This window comes from Marmota marmota, unplaced genomic scaffold, assembly GCF_001458135.2.
Source record: "Marmota marmota marmota unplaced genomic scaffold, marMar, whole genome shotgun sequence".
In the NCBI taxonomy this organism is placed as follows: domain Eukaryota; kingdom Metazoa; phylum Chordata; class Mammalia; order Rodentia; family Sciuridae; genus Marmota; species Marmota marmota.
The window spans coordinates 12,643,667-12,667,331 of NW_026000048.1; the positions used below are offsets into that span (position 1 = coordinate 12,643,667).

Here is a 23,665-nt window from a genome sequence, read left to right on the forward strand (position 1 = left end):
TGGGGACGGGAAGGCGCTGGTGCCCGCGAACTTGGCCTTGGGCAGCGCGGGGCTGCTGCAGGTGTCCGAGGACCGCCGCACTGGAGGCGGGGGTGGCGGCAGGCTGGCCTTCGGGAGGTGTTGGGCCTTGGGCGTTCCTGGGTGGTGGTTACTCATGGCAGGCTTCTGATCCTTCAACAAAGCGACAGCAGCACTCATTATTCTTGACAAAACAGCCACCGTGAAGGTGAAGAGGACAATGACATTGATATGTTGACCTGTGGGATCTCTGCACCAGGGTAGTCTCAGTTCCTCAGTCCCTGAGACTGCATGTTCATGAGTTTATCTTTGCTCTGGGATACAGGAATGGCTCCAATGGCCTTTAAAATCATAACTCAGGGTGCTCAACTGCTACTTGGCTGTACCGGACTGGGTGTTCACTGTATTTAAATCCCCTATGTGTCTCCCTAGCACTCACTTTATAAAGGAGTTGTCCCCAGTCTCTAAAATGTCTTTCCTAGCATAGATCTTAGCTCCCTGCGGGGTGCCCTCAGTCTTATCTAACAGCTACTCAGCCTGAGGCAACTCAAAATAGAAGCCAGGTTGCTTCCCTGGACTCCTTGCTCACTCCTTAGTACCCAAGACAGGATACCAGGGTCCTCAGAATATTCAGGGACACGGTTTTCCCTTGGGACACGTTTTTTCCTTGCTCTGGACTGAACTGGTTGTGAAGCTCAGCTGTGAGGTGTAGGCATCTATAAAATTATTTTGCTCCTGAATCACTCTCTGGATAGCACAGAAAAAGAGGCTCCCCAAAACCTTCACAAACATCTACTGGCTTAGATTTCCTACTTTGATTAGGACTAAGAACACAGGAGAGAAAATAACAAATGGAAATAGTTCTCCCTGAGCTTCCGCTGATCCAGGCACAAAGGGTCTCTTTCTTAGCTGAGAACTGTTCCATTTGCTCTTGGGTCCCTACTTCTCATTAGGTTCCTAGAACAGAAGTTCCTTTTCCAGACTGTGGACTTCTAGGGAGGTGCTTCTGCCATAACAGCTTCAGAGAAGGCAATGTGTGTCAACAAAGCAGAACACCTGGACCACAATCAGTTAACTTGTCTTAATGGTGTGAAAGTCAAGTATAAAGCAAATGCCACATCCCTGTTAATATTGCTCTCAGGTTATGATGAGATTAAATACAATAAAACCAGTACACCAAATCTGACTAAAGTCCAATGAGAACATTGCCTTCAACTGCCAATAGTGAACTGGCAAAAATCATGATGTATATTTATATCTTGCAACTCCCCCAGGAATTTTAGGCAACTGAATTGAATGCCTTTGTTTTGCTGATAATTATCACTCCAATTTCCATCTTATCGGTTTTTTTTCTTTCTTTGCTAAATAAATTCTTAACACTGCAGAAGTTTTCTAGACTTTAGAATTTTTTTCTTAGCAAAATGCTTTATGATTGAGTATTTATTTATTAACATGATAAGCTAATTAACTGGTGATGTCTTTTTTTTCAATTTCCAAACAGACAGCTTGGGAATAGTCTGTACATCATTAAATGATTTCTATTCTGTGGTTCTTTTATTTCTTTTGTCCTTTTAGAATACTTTCTTTCAGTTGACATTATAGAAATAATGAAGATAATAGCTGAAAGTGCATTGCATGATGAGATTATCAAGCTGGAGAAGACAGTATTAGCTAAACAATTTTTAAAAGCCTACACTGATATTCAAAGATAATAAGACATTCAATTTATAGCAGGATTTAACTGTTTCTACCACTGGACAATGGACAAAAATAAACAAAAGAATGAAGTGAAAAACTAGTGAAGCTAAGCAACTGACTCTAATAGTTGGGTGATGTGCCCTTATCATAATTATTTAAGGCAGCTTTGAATCAGACATGGGAAATATTTAGTGCGATTTATAGTCATTTGAGATGTTATGAACTGGATTAGTAACTAAATTGTAATTGTTATCTGTGATTTTTAGATAGATTTAAATGAATCTTTATTAATCTATTCTGTTTTTTAAAAAGTTAGAATGTTTTACCAATCGGGCTACTATTTTGTGTGTGTGTGTGTGTGTTTGTGTGTGTGCGCGCGCCAGGGATTGAACCCAGGGTCTCACATGGTAGGCAAGTCCTGTACCACTAAGCTACATCTCCAAATCTTAGCTATTATTTTTGAATGTATTTTTTCCCAATCATCCTGAGGACGTATGTGGGACATTAATAGGAAAATGTAAAATGTCCATTTTGTAGTACATTTTGTAGTGTAACCCTTTTAGTAGTCTTCTAATATGGTTTGAGGGTTCACTTAAGACTTCATATAGGGTTGGTTGTTCTAATTTACTCAGGAAAAATAAATAAAAATCCAAAGAGCTTAAAACTCAGGTGTACCACTTTCAGAGAGTACTAAAAATCATTAACCCAAGAAAATCACTTCTTTTAAAATAAATGTAGCTAAATACCTCCAGCATTTAAAATAAATGCTTACATTGTCATGAAACAGTCTGATAATGGTTGGCTTTAACTTTTGATTCTTGCCTCAGTAACTTTAGGATAAAAAATATAAAGCAATATCCTAAATGAATTTATAGTAAAGTGACTTAGTTATTGGAACTATATTTGCTCTTTCAAAAACAGCGGTTAATAGAACAATGCTTATGGTTTAGAAGAGGGGTTTATAGATTCCAGTTTGATTTGTGTTAGTTCCTCTCTAGTCTTACCTTAGTTGTTTCAACATTTCTCTGGGCCTCTTCCAGAACAACCTTGACAGAAGGTGCAGACTGGGGTATCTGACCATTGGGCTGGGCAGTGCCAGTTTTAAGTCCTGAAGGGAGGAAAAAAGAAAAGAATGAGCAAGATGTTTTCAAGATCCTTGAAAGTAAAAAAAAAAAAAAATCCTTGAAAGTAAATCTGAAAATACAAAGTAGCTCACATCACTAAAGCAAAGAGAGGATTCACAGGTATGATGGTCCCTAGGACCCTATGAAAAATCAGGTTCTGCCTGAGAGTGTAGCTCAGGGGTAGAACCCGTACTTTAGTATGCCTGAGGCCTGGGTTCCATCCCCAGCACAAAAATGCATTAATTTTTAAAAATTAATATGCCAAAACTGTACATGAGATCAGCAGAGTCAGCGGGGGGTGGAAATGTGTTAGTGTACTTTCATAGCATGCACAGGCCCTGTACTTGATCCCCATTGCTGCAATCAATCATCAGTCAATCAATCAATCAATAGATTCTGGAAAGTGAACATACTTGAAAAAGCCTACTGAAGAAAATCTGGATGAACTGGTAATCTAGACGACAGTATGTTCTGCTTTTAAAAACTTTTTTTGGCAAGTAGAGAATAAACCTTGAACATCTATATTTACTTTTGGTAAATAAATTTTGGATTAAACCCAGGAGCATTTCAGCACTGAACGATATCCTCAACCTCTCTTTTATTTTATTTTGAGACAGGGTCTTGCTAAGTTGCCCAGGCTAGCCTAGAATTTACAATCCTGCCTCAGACTTCCAAATTGCTGGGATTTTAGGCGTGAGACACCATGCCTGCTGTAAATCTATTTAAAAATTCTTTTTTTTTCTGTAAAAAATTTTACAGAAAAAATTTCTGTAATGTATTCATCCAGTTTCATATCACGTTGGCTACAGGAATAGAATTTAAAAATTATGCTCAACAAAAGTCCTCTGTACGTAGAAATAAATGAGGGTGAGCAGAGTCAGGGTGGGAGAATTAGGCTCAATGTGCAGACCCCTGATATATCCTGGAATTGATGAGATGTTTTGTTTTCCTCTCAAAAGTCCTGATATGTACTATTTTATTTTCCTGTCTTTTGGTTTGCTCTTTCACCACAAGAATATGACTTTTGAGGGTTTATGATGTTTTTTTGTGCGTGTGGTGGTGGAGATGAGGCCCAGGGCCTTGCACATGCTAAACACACACTCTATGACTGATCTACACCCCTAGCCTGAGTTTTACAGTTTGGAGAAAATCAGAAGATGCTGTGTGTTGATTACTCTGGTTCCTTAACAAGCACCCTAGGGACAGATGTTTTCCACACACTGAGGCCATTTCTTCTAGTACTGTGCTGCCACCCAGCCCATGCCATAAGATCAGCTCTTCATCTGGTGAAGGTGGAGATTGCTTTAGTCAGCCTCAGTGCCAGCAATTCTGTCAAGTAGTTACTTTTTCAAAGGTTTTCCAACAATGTGAGGAACCCATTAATCTACACAACAACTCAAAGAAGCCTTTTAGGATTTCAGGAGATGGGAGCGAAAAAGGCAAAGTTTGGTGAGGAGTAAGATGGTTATAGCCTCAAAGTATCTCCAAACCATTAGGTACAAAGTGAAAAATCCCTTCAGAAAAGAAACTGGACAACAGCTCAACTGTATGCTCAAAGTGAATGCTTCCAACAGGGACCGACAGACAGGACCCTGAGGGACTCACAGCACTCTGCAATATTCCTGCCCAAAGTGCATAAACTGAAACAAATCATGAGGAAACACACATTTAAATCTTGGGACATTCTATAAAGAAATGGCCCTTTTCTTTAAAAAAACAGAATCAAAACCAAAAAACAAACAAACAAACAAAACCAAAAAACAAAAACCTGCAAATGTTTTTTTTATATTTATTTTTTAGTTTTAGGTGGACAAAATATCTTTATTTCATTTTTATGTGGTGCTGAGAATCGAACCCAGTGCCTCACACATGCTAGGCGAGCATGCTACCACTTGAACCACATCCCCAGCCCTGCAAATGTTTTGAAATTCACAGAAAGGCTGAGGCACTGTTCCAGATGAATGGGGACATACAGACACAGTGAATAGGAATGATGTCCAATCCTGGACTGAATCTGTGCCATGAGAAATATTTGGCCATTATTGAAGCAATTGGCAAAAGTGAAATATGGACTGTAGTTCAGATGAAAGTATGCCACCAATACTAAATACCAAACTTCTTAAATTTGAGTCTTGTAACTATGGCTAGTAAGAAAAGAGATGTGTTTTTAGAAAGTACAAATTGAAGATTTAAGGAACAGAGGGGCATCTACTCGCAAGTGGTTCAGAAAAATATGTGTGTGTATAAGGTGTAGAAGAGGGAGTTAAGAGAGAAGGATAAACATAGTGAAATACTCAATATTGGTGATCTGGGTAGAGAGTACAGGGGAAAGCTGGGTGCTGTGGTGCACACCTGTAATCCCAGTGGCTCAGGAGGCTGAGGCAGGAGGATGTTCAAAGCCAGCCTCAGCAATTTAATGAGGCCCTTTTCCTCATAAAGTTCATCTACTTTGGGTCTTTGTCATAGTGCCAACAACAACAAAACAAACTGATAGAGACCCCAAGGAACTTTTTTCTTTCAAGGTTATTCTTGATGTTATCCTTGACATTTTTTTTTTTTGAGTGGGGGGAGTTGGAAGGATCATATGCTTTGATTGTACTGTGTTCCTAGGTATCTTCTCACAAGCAGGTTATTGATTAAAAAAAAAAAAAAAAAAAGACGAGTTTAACCCCCTTCCCTTCACTCCTGTGAGCTCTTTCTCATGAAATGCTTTCTGTCATGTCATAACATAACAAGAAGACTGTCACCAGATAGAGCTCCTAGGTCTTAAACTCCCCAGCCTCCAGAACCATCAGCCCAAACAACTTCTGTTGTTCATACATTACCCAGTTTGTGATATTGTTAGCATGGCACAAAACATGTCATGTCCCTCAAACACTTTCTAAGGACCCTACTACTTTTGTGTGATGCGTTCAGGTGGAGAGAGAGGCTTCAGTAGGACTATTTGGCAAGAGCTAAATTTTAAAAGATGGCATAATTTCACGCAGGTCTTCATTGCTAAGAAGAGGAGTGGTCACCCTGTGAGGGTGTATGGGTGTAACTAGGAAAAGTAAACTTGAGTTTCTTTTGAACTCATTTTCAGTTCTTTCTGAGCTAGTCGCTGATGTTGCCCTTTAGAACTAAAAATCCTATACATGCTAGTGCTGGTGGCAATAAATTCTAAGGCACACAGGAAAGAAAGCTTAAATTGAGGATTTCCCCCTCATTGAAAGGTTTTATTAATAAGATGGCTCCCAGCGATAGGGGACAGACAGATGCAGATGGTGGGAACATGAAATTAAGGGAATAATCCTGTAAAATGGGCCCACAGTGCTGAACCCCCACATGCTTTCTTTTCCAAGAAGCAATTTACCTGCAGCCCTGCCTGGCCTAAATGAACAGGATATGTCACATTCCTCAGCAAACTACCTGTTATCTGCAAGAGAAATGCAGGCCCCAAATAATGTCAATAAGAGGAACCGAAGGGAAAGAATTTCAAGACCCTTTTCATAGACCAGATCCCAAAACTCAGAGAGATAAGGATAATTCTTCCGAACCAGAATGCCTGTAAGAATTTATGGTTCATTATTCAATTAGAACCAGTTTGCATGGGCCAAAGTGACAGAGTTGCCATGGCAGTGGGGACTTGAAAGTCTGATGGCATCTTGCTGTCAGTTAAAAGTCAAGAGGTGGACCCAAGAGGGCTCTGAAAACTTCTCTGGGATACCTAATATAATTGGAGGGCAGGAGAGGCATGTTGTCCCTCTCCTCTCTGAGAGGACCCACTCTCTCCCTTGAGAGTGTCCCCTTTTCCTTTCCTATCCCTTCAATAAACGCATTCCTGTTATTCTGAGCAGCATGTCTGAAATCTTTCTAACTTGATTGCAAGAATTGGGATTTGAAGGGAGGGGGTCTTCATGCTGCTTCAATTTCCCAAAAGGCCCCAGCTCTGTAATACCAGCAGGGTTTATTTTAAAAATCTCAACACATTTGTTCTTTGTAGGGCCAGTGGCTATGACAGAACCTGAGAATTTTTGGCTAATAAGACTCTACAGCAGCATCTACATGGGTTAATTTGCTTTCCTTTTACTACGGGATATTTAATCACGTGCCAGATCTCTGTTCTTACTCATTGAAAGTCTCATCTGCTGCAATGGTATTCTTAAAAAATGATTTTCTTCAAAAACTGGTTATAAGCAAGTCACTTAGAAGGACTGGAACTACTGAACTCATAGAATTAAGGATATTCACACACACTGCTTTGCTCCAACCTTAGAGGCACTCTGTAGGGTACCAATTCAGTTTTTCACTTGTTATTTCAACCATTTTTGAATTCTACCTGAGTACCTCTGATCAGCCAGCCACTGTTCTCCATGCTGGGGAAACCAAGGTTCACAAACCCAGCCCCTGACCTCCTGAGGTACCGTAAAGTCTAGAGGAGGTCAGAGGTTAAGCTAATATTACATAAACTATTAATTTTGACTGACATACAAAGGACAATTAATTTGAGACCTGAGGATAGGTAGAGTGAGCTACGTGGAGGAGTGGACATGTAGACTCATGTGCCTTGCCATGTGTACCTTTGTGCTGCCTCAGGATTCTTCAGTGTCCCCACCATCAAGAAGACTCTCACTGGATGTGGCCCCTTAAACTGGGAGCTTCCTGAACCAGGAGCTCAATAAACCTTTATTCTTCATAAATTACCCAGTGCTTGGATCACAGCTCAGCCATGTAGAAGATACTAGATACTAGCTTCTTCGATCTTCTGTTTTCTCAGCTGTGAGTGGGGATTATAATCTATATTTTGCAGGGCTGTTGTAAGAACCCAAAATAGTACAACCATCCCTCTGTATCCCTGGGTTCCACATCTGTGGACTCAACCAACCACTGATCAAAAGTATTTGAAAAAAAAAGTATGTCTGTATGAATACAGGGTAATGACTACTTATTTAGCATTTACCTTGCACTGGGTATTATAAGTAATTCAGAAATGATTTAAAGTATGCAGGAGGATGTGCATGTGTCATATGCAAATATCCCACTATTTCATGGATCCCAAGGGACAGTGGTATTATGTAAAGTAGCACACAGTATTCACTCCATCCCTCTTTCTTATACATATTAGCAACTTGCTATTATTTTTTCATTAAAATGTGATGTCAGGATTGGGTATGAATTTCTAATCACAATGCCACTTAGGCAAAACACCAGGCCACTATCTCATCCTTGGTGTAATAGTATGCTGGGTGCTAAAGAGCTTTGGACAAATATAGTATTTGAACTCTGATGAGACACACCTCCATACTAGCTCACCCTGAACTTGTGATTGGCACCTCATCTACAAGCATATCATGAAAAAAATGGTCAAACCTTTGTTAAAGGTCACTTGGATGAATGCCTGGGGTGGGGTAAGGTGAGGCTGAGCCTCACTGTGGGAAAAGAAATGTATTCCAAGCAATGTCTGTAGAGTTTGCATTTTACAGTGTGTCGGGTAAGTTTTGAACATGTGCTCTGAGCTTGAAATGCACGTTTCTCTTCTGCTTAGTACCTGTGGAAGGCTGATCTGGTGTAGCTGTGTTGACAGTCCCCAAGTTCGTCCACCGAGAGGCAAGTCCAGCCCTTGCCACAGCCCGCTGATAGTTATCATAGAGAGTCTTTCCATACTAGGGAGGGAATACAAAGGAAGAAAGAAAGAAATCCATGAATCTCAAGTTCTGCATTCAGTTGCAATATACACATCGAGGAAAAAAAAATTCCATGACTACTCTTTTCTGTCCTTGCCTAAGTTGTTGTTTTTCATATATTTCAATAAAAATTCACTGACTGTTTTTTCACACATCAAATAAGTTTTCAGATTAACAGAATCAGTTGATATTTCTGTCTATGCATTAGAAGAGAGCTTTAGCCAAGCAATTTTGATTATGTGTCTTTACGTAATGATACTGTAGACTCAATCTAGTGTTTCTGTTCTGTGATGCTGGGGATCAAACCCATGGCCTCACGCAAGCCAGGCAAGTGCTCTACCATTGAGCCACACCCCAGGCCAATCTTGTATTTCTTAATTGTACCCTCAAAATCAACTTGCAATCCTCTCCATGAGTAAATGCCTGAAAAGTTTCATTGGAAAGTCAACCCTTGGTTCTCAGGCTGGTGGAGAGATCCATATTTCTATCACTCCCATTACTTAATAAATGCAGTGGGAAAATAAATGAGATGATGTCTGAGGCTGTACCAAGAATGGGTCAGCTGTTTCACAGTAGCACAGAAGCTGGACCTAGGCCAGGAAGCTGACTGAAGAAATTCACAGTAGGGTGAAGCTGGAAGGCGCTCTCACCTTGGCGATCCTTATTCCCATGACCCATTGGTTGAGAGTTCTGGCATCATCACAGCAAAGATACTTGATATACTGAGACTCCTTCTGAATTTGGGGGTGCTAGAAAGAAGCAAATTAGGACAATTTATAAACTTCAATTATTAGGAGCTCAAAGCACCTCTCAAAATAACTTTTAAAAACCACTGGTATATGCGATTTACTGAGGGGTGGCAAAAATTACTGGTAGCCATTTTAGGATTAGGAAATGAAGCATTTTTGAAAAATGACTTTGAAAGAATTTAAGAAATTGGCTATATAAGTTATCAAAAGCACCTCCTACTATAATTATCAATAATAATGTTTGTTTTTGTCTTTTTAACTTCCATTTTTTAATTTCAGCTTGTACTAGTAATTGAACCCAGGGCCTCACTCATGCTAGGCAGGCACTCTACCTCAAAGCTACATCTCCAGTTCTGCCTCTTTTTTTTTTTTTGGCCGGGGCTGGGGGCAGGTACTGGGGATTGAACTCAGGGACACTCCACCACTGAGCCACATCCCCAGCCCTATTTTGTATTTCATTTAGAGACTGGGTCTCACTGAGTTGCTTAGCATCTCGATAAATTGCTGAGGCTGGCTTTGAACTCACAATCCTCCTGTCTCTGCCTTTTTAACTTTTGATCTTTTGTATCTATTTTGTCTCTATCCCCCAAAGAAATTCAACTTGCTTCTCCATTTGTCAGATAAGGGAACTTAATATATTTCTTATGTTACAAAACTAATCCTACAAGAATGGTGGTTTTGTGACTCCCCAAGCCTAGTCCAAGAATTATTTCTCCTACAAGAATTCAGTTTTGCAATGATATCCCTTTCTTAACTATCATCTAGTACCCAAGTGGGCCAACGGCTTCTGGATGAATGGCCTCAGTAGAAATGTTTCCATCTATTCTCAAGTGGCACAGAGCAGTGGCTTGTGGGGATGATGAGGGGTTATCTAGGCATCCCAGGAGAACAACTTGGCAGACATGAAGGAGAGAGACAGACACCCTGCATTGCTTGTTCTTAGTCCTTATTGCTCCTGTAACCTCTGTTTTATGTTTCTGTCTCTGATAGATTGTGTGTTCCATGACAATAGGAGCTATGTGGGATTTATTGCTTAGCATGTGGCCTGGTGCATGGTTGGTATTCTAGCCCTGGTGTCAAAATAATTGTTTTGTTTTTTTTAAAGAGAGAGAATTTTAATATTTATTTATTTTTTAGTTTTGGGCGGACACAACATCTTTGTTTGTATGTGGTGCTGAGGATCCAACCCCGGTCGCACGCATGCCATGCGAGCGTGCGACTGCTTGAGCCACATCCCCAGTCCCCTAATAATGATTGTTGAAAGAAATAAACAAGCACAATATTTCTTGCTGAGTCAAATATTGCAGCCATAAGGTGACAGGCAGGCAACCAAGCCTAGGTTCTGAAATATGTACCACCTCAATTTTCACAGGTCATTATAACTTTTAATAAACTTTATGGGATAGAAAAGTAATTAACCTCAACCACTCTGTGTGTGTGTGTGTGTGTGTGTGTGTGCGCGCGAGCGCGCTCTCTCTCTCTCTCATTCCTCCATTCCTCAGGATAGTTTGTTAATCCTGCTAGGATAAGCATAAATTGAGGATGGTACTGAAAGTGGAATGAGATGCCAAGAGTTCTGGAAGCAGCTGTGAAATTCAGTGATCAGGAAAAGAGCAGAACTGCCCAAATCTTCTGGTAGGTGATTGCACAGACCCCTCCTCTTTTGCTTATAGCATATCACTGACCTCCAAGGAAATGGCTAATTTCCAAAGGTGATCTCAGCAAAGGCCATTGTGCCCTGAACTTCAGTTGGAACCTGAGAGGCAGCATCTAGACCAGTTGCCCTGCTGGTCTTTCCAGTGAGTCATCCTGTGACGTTGTTGTTATTGACCAGAAAGAACAAAAATATACATAATTGTGTGTGTGTGTGTGTGTGTGTGTGTATTAAGAATTGTAATGCAAAAAAAGTACATGTATAATGGCATAAATTGACATGAACATACTTTATATATAGAGATACGAAAAAGTGTGCTCTATATGTGTAATAAGGATTGTAATGCATTCCACTGTTGTTGTGTATTTAAAAAATAATAAAATCGATTAAAAAAAGAGTTTGGTAAAAGTTTAGCAACTTTTGGTTTTATAAATGATGCTCAGAGAGGTTAGTATATGTCTCTTGATTTACCACCTAGAATTTCTGTATTCATATTAAGCTATTAAGCCAAAATGCCATAATTTAAAGATACGGCACAAAAATTGAGCTGATTGACAAAAATCTACTTTTAGATTTTTAGTATTTAAATATACTGCTTCCTTTATCTAGGTCCTTCAGCCCCCAGAATTTGGATCAGCATCTCTTGTAGAATGGTCAGTTCCTATTTGCTTAGGTATCATGGACTCCCTCTCCTGAGTTATATTTGAATGCTACTGTAGTTTTCCAGTTTGGCCGGCAGATGGCAGCAAAAACCTTGAGATGGCTACTGCTCATTTCATTTTTTAAATTGTGATTCAGAGCTTTCTTGATAATTCTGAATGTTCGATTTTAGTTTTGCAAATCTTACTCCAACATTCATGTTCTTTGGAGGCCTTTAAAACAAAAAATCTATCAATTCGAGTAATGTGGCCCAATAGCAAAAAGGATTTGTTGCATTAATTAACCTGAAGGTCAGACTGATGAAAAATATAACAAGCCAGGCACTTATTAGATGGAACGGTGACATTCCACAAATGCCTGCAGCATTCTCTTCAACAATAAAATCTGCAAAACCAAACAAAGCCCTGTCTTTCAGTACCAGAAACATGGCTTCCTAATCTTCAACAGCATTTATGTTCTGATGTCATGGAAGAGGGGCAAGCCCTGTTCTCTCCAGTAATTTAATGTTTACAACTGTTCTTAGAAAGCAATTTTTTTTTATTCTGAAACATGTTAAATGTTGACACTGTTACCTTGAGTTTAGTGTTTGTTATTTGTTTGTTGTTGTTGTTGTTTTGTTTTGGTGAATGAAATTATCAGAGCAGACTGTAAACTGAGCTTGCAATGAAATGCACAAAGCAATTGTTTGTATAGAAGTATCCATTTAAGCAGCACAAGCAACAGTTTCTTAAGTATGTTATGCATCCAAATATAGCAAAATGTGGTTATTCCATGAAATACACTGGTTAAACAGAGATCTCCAAGGTCTCTGCAGTGCTCAGATTTTGGGAGTCTAGGATGAGCTCCCTCAAGGACACAAGGCTCCTTTTGTGTTGTCTTTATAATGCAGAAATCTTTCAGGAGTCCAGAACATCATGGAGCCAGTCAAAGCCCTTGTTCTCCAGTCCTGACACCTTACCTAGCAGCTTACTCCCTAATTGAACCTTTGACTAAAAACTTTTTTGCAGAGGGATTTATGGAAAATGCTGGGTCAGTGCACTGACCAGATTCTTCCTCAATGAGTTGATTGCTCCTGACCATCAGAAGAGAGAAGCTCTCTTAGGACATGCAGTGTAGCACACAAAGGGCAGGGCTGTTGCTGAATGTTACTGACAAGGGATCTTACAGATCCTCTAAACTTACAAAATGAGGAAATGGAGCATCAGAGAGGTTAAGCAATTTGTTCAAGGCCAAAGGTAGCAGCAGAACTGTAACTACAATAAAAGTCCCATTCATTCAACCAATACCTCTGGGTGTTGAAAAATACACTGACTCCTAGGTATACAAAGAGAAGAGGAGACAGCTCATCCCATAAATGAGGAACAGGGACTGGGGGAGACATAAGCCAACAAAAACTCGATTGCTCTGTGACATGGTACATTTCATAGTAAGAGTTCAAAAACAGAGTCTGAGAAAGGATTTTTGAAGAGGTGACAAAATGTAGTATATTCAGGGAATGTCAAAAATTTCTGTGTGGCTACAGTCTGGGAGCCATGGAAAGAGACAGAAACTCAGGAGGAGAGAGGAGTTGGAATAAAAGGCCTTGATTCAAGCTAGAATTGTCCTCCAGGCATTGGGGGCCACCAGACATTTTAAAATAGCAGAGTAAGGCAGGAAGCAACTGGTGGCCATGAGGAAGGTGGACTGGCATGGGGAATATGAGTAGACAGAAGGAGGGCTGAATGAGAGACTCTGATGAAAAATCAGAAGAGCTTTTGCCTCAGGGTTTGAATAACTCTCTGACTCTAGCTTGGTAAAGTAGGTGGCTATGATGGGTTTGTGTCTGCCCTAAAAGAGATCTTGAAATCCCAGCACCCGGCACCTGTATATGTAAATTTATTTGGAAAAGAGTCTTTGCACATGGGATTAAGTGAAGATAAGATCATGATGAATTAGGGTGGCTCTAAATCTAATATGACTGGTGTCCTATTGAACCAAAGGAGTAGAAGAAACAGAGACTAGGACACACAGACAGAAGTAGGCATGTAACAATTCAGACAGAGACTGGCATTTTATAGCTGCAAGCCAAGAAATGCCGAGGATTGCTAGACATTTCCAGAAGCTAGAAAACAGGCACAGAATAGATTCATTCCCCAGTTTTGACTGTGTACTTTTGATTGCCTGAACCATGAGAGTAATAAATTTCTATTGTTTAAAGTCCTACAGCTTGTGGTTGTTTGTTCTGGAAGTCCTAGGAAACTATTACAGTGGGTGATGGCACCATTAATCTTGAGAGGTTCTGAAGAAGAAGGTTGTAAGGATGGAGAGGATGTTGGAATTACTGTCTGGCAGGTCATGGTTGAGGGACAACTGGAAATGTGGTTACTGCAGGTGTGGGCCTAGGAGAGGAGGTGAGTCTACAAGCCACTGATTGGAAATGACTTTCACACTGATGACAGCTGGAGTTCTGGCTGGGAATATGGCCTCCCAGAGAGAGCAGGAGTGTGGTGAGAACCAAATGTAGAAAGAACAATAGAGAATATTCTAGTGTGTGAGGGAGGAGGAGGAACCCGCAGAAGTGGAACAGGGGCAGGTGGATAGAGGGGGGTCCAGGCTGAAGATGATAAAATGAGGGAGTGGTCACCCGTGCCAAAGACGTCAAGAGGTCCAGAAGCCTGAGGACTGGGGAAAGCACTGTTTGCTGGAAATTTTAACGATGAATTTCAGTAGAACTGGAGGGATAAGCCTGTTAGCGTGCCGACTCCACAAAGCCAGAGGTCTCTTTTGTTCACTGATGTATCTCAGGGCCTTGAATAAAAGTAGATTTGAAAAAAAAATTTTTTGAACAAGTGAATTATCCTCCCAGAGTGAAAGAGGACACAGAGACCATGTGACTCAGTAAATCTGAGTTCCAGGGAAGGAAGAGGCCATCTCCACCCTTTGCTTGAAAGGGTGGGACAGATAAAACTGGGATGACTTGGAATCCCAAACCAAGGAATGCTTGAACATGTTCGTGGCCCAAGGGGGAGAATTCTCTGGCAAAAGGTTGGAGATGCTAAAGCAAAATGATGTCGCTGGTGTCTTGGCCCCAGGGGTGCTATCATAGCCTCTGAGGTAGAAAGAAAGTTGGCAACGGGACAGTTTCTGTGTTCAGTAAGTTTGGGAAGTGACTGGAGCTATTCAGTCCTGTTCACTGTTTTCGTCAGCTAAGTGGGCTGAGTGACATGTTTGTGGGTGAGACCACTGGAGAAGAGTGTTGAAGATGTCTGGGGATGAGGTGGAAGACTAAGAAGAAATCAGGACAAACACTGGTAACATCTGTGAAGGCAAGAATGACCTAGAAGGTCAGCAAAGATCATACTCAAGAATTAGAGTGAGTGACTTCGCTCAAGTGAACAACCTCAAATGTGGCATGACTCTTGAGCAAGCTAGAAAAGGGGTTGAGTAATGGGGAAGGTTGATCCAGAAGCTCAGTTCTAAGAAAGTTAAGATAGGTAGTAAAGAGGGTTTGTTTTCAAGAGAACACATTTCTGTACCTAATGAGCTTGAATAACTTTGGCCAAGTTCATGAACCTTCATTGAGTTTCTGTTTCCATTTTTATGATATAGGGGTGACAGTACCTCTCAAAAGGGGTCAAGAAAAGCTTAAATGAAATAATGTGAGAAAAGACTCAGTAACTTGACCCCTGAACTTATTAAGAACTTATTACTTATTAGGAACTTATTACCCTTAATGTTACCAATGCTAGAACCAGGTTTCAAAGATCGCAGAGGGAAAGGGGGCCTATCTGTCCATCCACCCATCCATCCACCCATCCAACCTTTCATCGGATGTGTACTGAGCTCTTGCAATGTGTCAAATACTGACTGAGGCTCTAGAACAAAGTGGTGGCGACAATAAAAGAGTCCCTGCTCAGGGAGAAAGCCAATGAAAATGCAAAGCAGTAGTATAATTTCACATGATGAAAATCATGTGAAGAAAATCTAGCAGAATGAAGGGTAGGTAACAGGTGAGCCACGTGGCATAATTCCAGTGCTCTTTCCATGGGACTCCACTATCTCTTTAAAGATCTCCATAAAAACATAATTTTTCCCAGAAGACAATGGTGGTTCCTTATATAGGAGAGCTTTTTAAATTCTAGTTCAGAACTGTGATTTTTGGTGCAGCCCTGGAGAACCTGGTTTCCCAGGTCAAAGAATTTAGATGATTTTAGGATTATAGGACCTGGTCACAAACTTGTGAAACAGGATATAAAATACAGTCTCTATCCTGTTGACTGTCTAAATCTCCATCCAGGGACCTCTGGTCTGAGATCTTGTCTTTCTCTTGCTACACATGCCTGCTCTGGTCTCTGGATCCTAGTCCTGGGATTTGGTCCTTGGTCTCTTCTACTAGATATCCCTTCCATCTGCCACTTCAAAGGATATTTCTTCACCAGATAAGCCCTGAATATTGTTATTTAGTATTGAGACACATGTTAATACTACATGCAAAACTTGACTGTGCTTAGGAAAAATGATTGCTGGGCTTCATCCTTAAATATTTTGATTTAGTGGATCCGGAGCCTGGCAACCTGCATATTAACAAGCCTTCAGTGACTTCAGTTCAGCCAATTTACTGGGCAGCATTTCAGAAACTCTTCCTCAAACTTTTTCCCTATTTAAGAAATGTGGACAACAGTTCAGAGATGAACTGTGTTGCAATGTCCCCATGGAATTGAGAACCTCCACTTTGGTAATCACTCAGAGTCTTAGAATTCCAAGCAAGGACCACCAGGTCAGATAGGAAGGCAGAGAAGACATAGTTCAAGGACAGGTGGCATTGTGGACAGAAGGGTGACACACAGTGCTTTGTGTCCAGGTCTATGGTGGCCTAGTGAGCAGTGTCTGAGAGAACTGCCTTGGAGCCACCAATCTGGGTTCTCATAATGACTCATAATGGCCCACTTAGTGGCCAGGGAGTCTCTGTGCTCAGGTTCCACATCTGCAAAGTAAACTAAATGCTACATAAATGTTTCCATTATTCTTATTATCCTTCCTATACAAGGAACAGACAAGAAATGTAAGAACCGGAAGCCACCTTCTTCTTCCTTCTGGCCTAGACTGACCTCTCCTGGGAACTTTGTTCTTACTGGTCTTGTTCCTGGGATGCTCCTCCTCCAGGGGATTCTTGCTGTCTCACTTCATTCACATCTTTTCTCAAATGTCACTGCCTTTCTTTGATCATCCCATCCAAACAAGCCCTCTGTCCTCTACTCTGCCTCATACCGATCCACAGTCTTATTAATTACCTGGACACATTACTTGCGTTTTGTTCATAACCACTTCCCTTACATGGAATACAAACTCCATGAAACTTCTGTGTTCCCAGCACCTGGGACAGTGCCCAGAAGATAGCTGTCATTCAACAAATATTAAATGAGTGAGTGAGTGAGTGAATGGACGCATCCCTTTCCCTTCCTTCAGCCCCTTCACAGCAGTTATTCTGGGGCTGTTCTGTCTAGGGTAGAGGTTCTCAGCAGCAGCACAGTTGACATTTGGAGACAGATAATTCTTTGGCCTGGGCTTGTCTTGCACTTTGAGGGATATTTAGCAGGGACCCTGACCACTCCCAGCAGATGCCAGTAGTACCTGCTCCGTGCCCCAAGTTCTGATAATCAAAAATGTCTCTTGACATGGCTAAATGTCTACCGAGGGGCAAATACCCCAGACTGAGAACTACTGGGGAAGAGTCAGGATGACTAAGCTGGTATAGTGTTTGTTATTATTAATATCATTTATAAATTGCTAAAAGTAGATGTTCCATAATGAGAAGGAGGGCTAAGATGTCTAAATGAAAACTATAAATATGAGTCTATAATGAAGGTGACAATTTCAACCAATTATTATTTGATTACAATAAATGATAGCAAGTTTCCAGAGTCTCAAAATTATTAAATATGATTGAATAATAATAAGATTTGACTAAGAACAACCAGGAACAAAAACTTACCATGGTCCTAACCCCAGAACTCTGTAGGTCTAAAGATCTTCAATATGTCACATGTGTGGTTTATAAGCATAACACATCTACTGACCTAACTGATCTGAGATTCCAATTTAAAAACCTGTAAATGGTGCCAAAACCCTGATAATAGGGTTTTGATAATATACACTACCTTTTGACAATACACACCTTAAAAAGTTTCATAACCTAGTAATAATTAAAAAAATTATATTTGCTATTTGCTATTTTTTTCTAGAAAATCTTGGCAAGTTCCTAATTTCTAAAAACTTCTTACAGTATAAAAAGAGTCCAATAAATAAAGAACTGAAAACTTTTCTGTTTCATCAATTAATTTATAAATTAAAATTTTCAAAATATGGAACTTTTATTTTCAGCAGTGAGGCAGAATCCCAGATAGATTTACTTTGAAGTTTTAGGTCCAGATAGCAGGCTTAGGGGAAATGATTCAAGTTGATAGAAATGTTTTCCCCTGGGGCTGGGGCTGTAGCTCAGTGGTAGAGTGCCCACCTAGCATGTGTGAGGCCCTGGGTTCGATCCTCAGCATCACATAAAAATAAATAAAGATATTAAAAATAAAAGAACAGAAATGTTTTCCCCTTCCCTACTTTGCTTTATTTTATTTATTTATTTTTATGTGGTGCTGAGGATGGAACCCAGTGCCTCACACTTCTAGGCAAGCGCTCCTCCACTGAGCCACAACCTCAGCCCCCCTACTTTGCTTTAATAGTAAAAAATATACTATGTTACATTTATGGTTAACTATACAACATTTTACTTTTTTTTTTCCCTGAAAAGAAAATATTAACCAAATCGCTCAGAAATCTAAATGAAGGACTTCTTACCACATACCTTTAAAACAAAGCAGTAGTCAGTGGGTGCTTTATATTTCATTTTACAATGAATCCCATAGTAAATGTTGACGTTTTCAAACTGTATAAAACATGCCAGATCTCGAGATGTCTGAAAGAGAGGGGAAAAAAATCAACTCAATTGAGATAACAGTTAATAATTTTCCAAGGTTATTCTTGGTGGTACAACAAAGGATTTCATTTTAGTAGAGAAAATATTGAATTTTTGATAATTTATATGAACATCTACCACATGCAGTTAGTTTTCTCTAAGTCAAGCTTGCATAAAAGGTAAAGGAGTAAATTCAACAAAGGCAAGACCACATGCCCCCAAATGCAGTAAAGTGACACTGTTGCTATAGCCCAGGGACTCCCAGAGTCAGAACCAGCTGACTTCCAGATGTGGCTTTGGATGAGTCAAGATGGGGAGACCCCTGGTCAGAAATTTCATTTTGGCCTTCACCATTCTAAGTCAGTGAAAGATTTTGTGATTGAGCATTTTAAAATATTCCCCTCTGGATGAACAACGAGAGGGAAATGAGATGCTCAGTAAATTATCATGCACTCCACGCACTTCCTCCTGAGAAAAAGGGTCTCTTTCTTGCTTTCTCTTTACTACTTTTGGGGTTGCCATGGAAACATGAGGCCTCTCCTCCACTGAAATTCTGCCTTGGTAAGATACAACCTCTAATCTACACATTTGGTTACACTTCAATTACACATTTGTTCCATTATTATTATTATTTTTTGCTTTGCCTTCTATATAGTTCTTAACATTGTCAGTGAATTAAGAACAAAGGGCAAGGTTGCTATACCTTGGTATGCAATTATTCCTGTATGTATAGTAGTGTATTTATTTATTTATTTATTTATTTTTATTTTCTTCTGGATTTCTTGGAGTTTTAATTTTTTTGATGATAAAATAATGCATACTTGTCATAATTTAAAAATATAATAAAATGTACACCTTCTTTCACCACCTCTTTTTCATACTCCTTTCTGAGGTACCACAGTTAAGAGTGTGCAAATGTTCCTCCAAATGTTTTTTGAGTAAACATTTCTCTACTATGTGTGTTTAGATGTACCCACCTACATACATTCATATATATATATATATATATATATGCAATTTTTTTCAGCATTGCGTATTGAACCCAGGCCTCCTTGCTTGTTTGGCAAGTGCTTTCCCACTGAGTTACACTCCAGCCTCAAATAGAACAACTTTTGTTCAGTCTTTATTAGTTTTTCTTTTTCTGAGAATTCTCACTTAATAAGCGTTGCCATTTTTCTTTCTTCTCGTATTTTTAACCATGTTGGGGATTGAACCCAGGATCTCAACACATGCGAGGCAAGTGCTTTACCACGGAGCCTCACCGCCAGCTACAAACAACTCTTAATTGTTTAAATTTTTCTTTTTTTTGCCCAGGCTGGTCTCAAACTTGTGAGCTCAAGATCTCCTCTGCCTCAGCTTCCCTAGTAGCTGGGACTATAGATAGTGTCAGCACGCCAATGGTCAATGGCTTTCTTTCTCATTTTTCCACAGCACATTTATGTTTTTCCTGTTGATGTTTTGAAATTTCTTCTTATTATGGATATACGTACTAGGTTATACATGCTGTAAATGTACTCATTGACTCTAGTCTTTTATTGTGTGTGTGGTGCTGGAGATTGAACCCAGGGCCTTGTGCATGCAAGACAAGCACTCTACCAACTGAGCTATATCCCCAACCCTGAGTCTAGTCTTTAATATCTTGTTTGGTATCTTTGACCACAAGAAATTTAAAACAATTCTATATAGTCAAATCTGTCAAGATTCTTTTCTTTATAATTTTGCATTTTTATTTCTTATAAAAAAAGCTGTCCTCAGTCCCCAATTATGAAAATAATAACCGTTATTTTCTTCTATGGTTTTATACTATCTTTTTCCTAGGGGCATTTTAATCAATCTAGGATTTAACTTGGTACATGAAGTGATGAGGAAAACTATTTTTTCCAAATGGATACACAATTATTTCATCACTATTTACTGAATACCATATTGTTTACCCACTGCTGCAAATGCCAATTTTGACTTCCCTTATGAGAGAGAGTTTTCTGTGATCTATTCCTGTCTACCTGTGTTATTTTTATTTAATGCTTTGAACTTTGGGAGAACAGGTTCTAGCCCAAATTTCATTACAATTTTAGGAGTCTGTTTTGGAACAGTATCTCTTTCTGATTAATCTTGGAATCAGCTTGTGAATTTTAAGTAAAAATAATCCTACTGAAAATTTGGTAGAGATTACATTGAATTTATAGAAAAATTTGGGGACATGTATCTTTTCTTCTAGTAATATGGTACATTGATATTTATTCAATTCTACTTCACTTCTTTTATTAAATTTTATATTCTATGATAAGCAAATCTTGAACATTTCTTGTTCAGTTTATTGCTAGGTATTTTGTATTCTTCATTCCTACTATGCATGGAATCTTTTGCATTATGTTTAATTTGCATGTTGCTTTTGGAAAAGAAAACAATTTCTTATTTGGTAAATTTATTTGCTCCTAATAGTTTTCAGGTGAATTTCTCATATCATCAAGTAGACAATCATATCAACCAGGAACAATGAGAATTTTTGCTTATTTTTTTTTTCTAAATTATACTTCTTATTCTTTTCCTGGGCTTGCTCATTAGTTCCTACATCTCAATGACAATGGCAGCAACGAGAGGGTATCTAATGTGTACTCTTCTAATTTTTATCACAGGAAATAGATTCTAAAGGCTTAATTATAAATACTGCTTGTATTTAAATGTTCAAGACAAAAAATTTCTATAATACAAACGTTATTTTTGGGTTAAATCCTTGGTGTGGGACTGGAATGAAGATGGCACAGAGGGGAAAGTATTGGTTCTAAGATTGAGACCAGAGTACAAGAGGCTAAGGGAGAAGCAGTAGTTTTACTGCACCCCTTCCACAGATTATAAATTTCCTCACTAATGGGGACAGACCTTGACATTCATGGTTGCTTCACCTGCTTGGGAATGTGGATTAAACCTTATCAGAGGAAGCCTGCAATTCATAAATGTGCCATTTGGTGGTACCCTGGATTTGGTTTACCCCAGACACAGATACGTGATATATCCTAAAGGTTTTTAAAGATGAACAAAAGATGGAAATATACCACTAAGAAAGGTCTCAGGAAAAGCTAATGGGCATAATGAATGTTAAGATTTCATTTCAAAGAAGGATTTACTATATGCTTATGGACTGTGGTAATAATCCCAACTCAACAAATAAAAGCTAAACCATATCTAAAGTACTCTGTTAAATTAGGCAGAGAAATGCATATACCTCAGAGAACAATTTTAATATTCAGAGTGTAAGGGATAAAATCTCAGTGAAGATCTTATTAAGACTTCCAATACCTCTATGATTCTAGATAAAATAAGTTTTATCACAAGGACTATAGAACAAGAAAGTGAATTCAGGAGGAAAAAGGTCTTCATAAATAGACAGAAAGTAACAAAACAATCTCCAGAAAACTGCTTCTGCCCTAATTTTTGAAACATGACTTACTTTTATATCACTTTCAAGAGAGAGAGAGTTATGGGAAAACTCAAAAGTATTCCAGTAATTCTGTCTCGTAGGATATGTATTTGTATAAACATTAGTACCACAGATCCCAACAGTAATGGGTATATTCAAATTGCTACCTGAGGCGTTTCTGTAGTTTTACTTCCATGAAATGCTTCTTGCTAAATTGTTCCTTTTGGGTTGCTGTTATTGTGCTATTTTTGTTTCTTTTTGATTGCTACAGTTTGGATATGGAATGTCCCCCAAAGACCCTCATGTTAAAGGTGTGGTTCCAGCCTGTTGCTCTACTGGGAGGGGGTGGAGCCTTCAGGGGGTGGAGCACAGTGGGAGGAAGTTAGGTCATTGGTGGTGTCCCTTCAAATGGATTGTGGGACCCTGGTCTCTCCTCTCCTTTGCTTCTCACTGAGATGAGACCTTCTTCCACCATGCACTCCTGCCATCATGTGCTGTCTCAACACAGGCACAAAACAAAGGCATAATTGGCCATGGACTGAATCCTCCAAAACGGTGAACCAAAATAAACTTTTCTTCTTCTTAAGTTGATTATCTTAGGTAATTTGTCACAGTAATGGAAAACTAACATGCTAACCTTAGTCTTTCCTTTGGGGACATAATAAATTCCAGAAGCCCGTAAAAGAAAATATCGTCTTTTCCAGGATTTCTTTCCATCTTCTTTCAAATAAAGAGCTCCTTCAAGTTCTGGTACAATAATAGATGTTCCACAGAAACTTTCCTGAAATTGAGATTCAAAAGACATAAAACACAAAAGGTAAAACACACATTTATTCACATTTACACAAACTTTCAAGTTAGCCTTTAAAGTGAAAGCCAATTTTGTCTACAACTCTGATTGAATGCAGATGTTTACAGTGTATGCTTTTTGCCCAAAGAGAAGAAAGTATAGCACAGAGGTCAAGAGTCTGGGTCCTGAATTGGACACCAAAGTTTCTTGACCTTTGAGCTCAGTGACTGTGGACCATTAAACCTCGGTTCCTTTACATGCACCAACGGAATAATAAGCCAATCTTCATAAAGTTGGTTGTTAGTAAAATTTTGGTATAATGTAAAATTAAGCATTCAATAAAGTCTACATATGTTATTATAAATTGAAAAATTGAAAAATGATTACTTTCTAGGTAAATAAAAATTACTATTTTGCTGCTCATAAATAGAAAAACTATATAATTCTATGTATAAAATAAGTTAATATTTTGTTCTTGAGACAGTTTTCAAAAAATGGAGATAGAAATTATTAACACTATGATATCAGAAAGGAAAAACAAAGCACATTTTCTAGGTGTATGTTTTAAAATCTCAAAATCTGCATTGGATTAGATAATTCTTAACAAATTTCTTTTTAAAAACAATAGAATAAAATTATATATTATTCTATCTTTTTAGTTCAAAACTCAAACTATCTTTTGCTTTCTGTTTATAACTGTCAATATTCTTTCTTTTGGTCCTATAAATACAAACAACTTAATTTGAATCCCCAAGTAAATTTATATGTAGTAGAGTTGGAGAATGTTTTTGTTACATTTTGCTCTCCCCAATTATTAGTTTAGTTGACCTGTCAATCTGTTAAATTTATTCAGATTTTTTGGCCCAAATTAACCAGGCAGTGTTATTTTTCATAGCATAACATACTTTGTATTTTTTTTCACATCCAACTGTAAAATACTGCTGA

The 23,665-nt window shown here is 39.0% G+C and overlaps 1 protein-coding gene across 1 annotated transcript in view; it reads right to left on the reverse strand.

Moving 5' to 3' along the window:
• Positions 1-23,665, reverse strand: part of LOC107150301 (amyloid beta precursor protein binding family B member 1 interacting protein) — a 99,105-nt gene that overhangs the window by 517 nt on the left and 74,923 nt on the right. Inside the window, exons 9-14 of the mRNA XM_015495281.2 lie at positions 22,568-22,711; positions 18,402-18,512; positions 9,154-9,252; positions 8,368-8,482; positions 2,721-2,824; positions 7-171 (exon numbers count right to left, since the gene is read on the reverse strand). Coding sequence (XP_015350767.1) covers positions 7-171; positions 2,721-2,824; positions 8,368-8,482; positions 9,154-9,252; positions 18,402-18,512; positions 22,568-22,711 — 738 coding nt within the window. The remainder of the gene's footprint in view (positions 1-6; positions 172-2,720; positions 2,825-8,367; positions 8,483-9,153; positions 9,253-18,401; positions 18,513-22,567; positions 22,712-23,665) is intronic.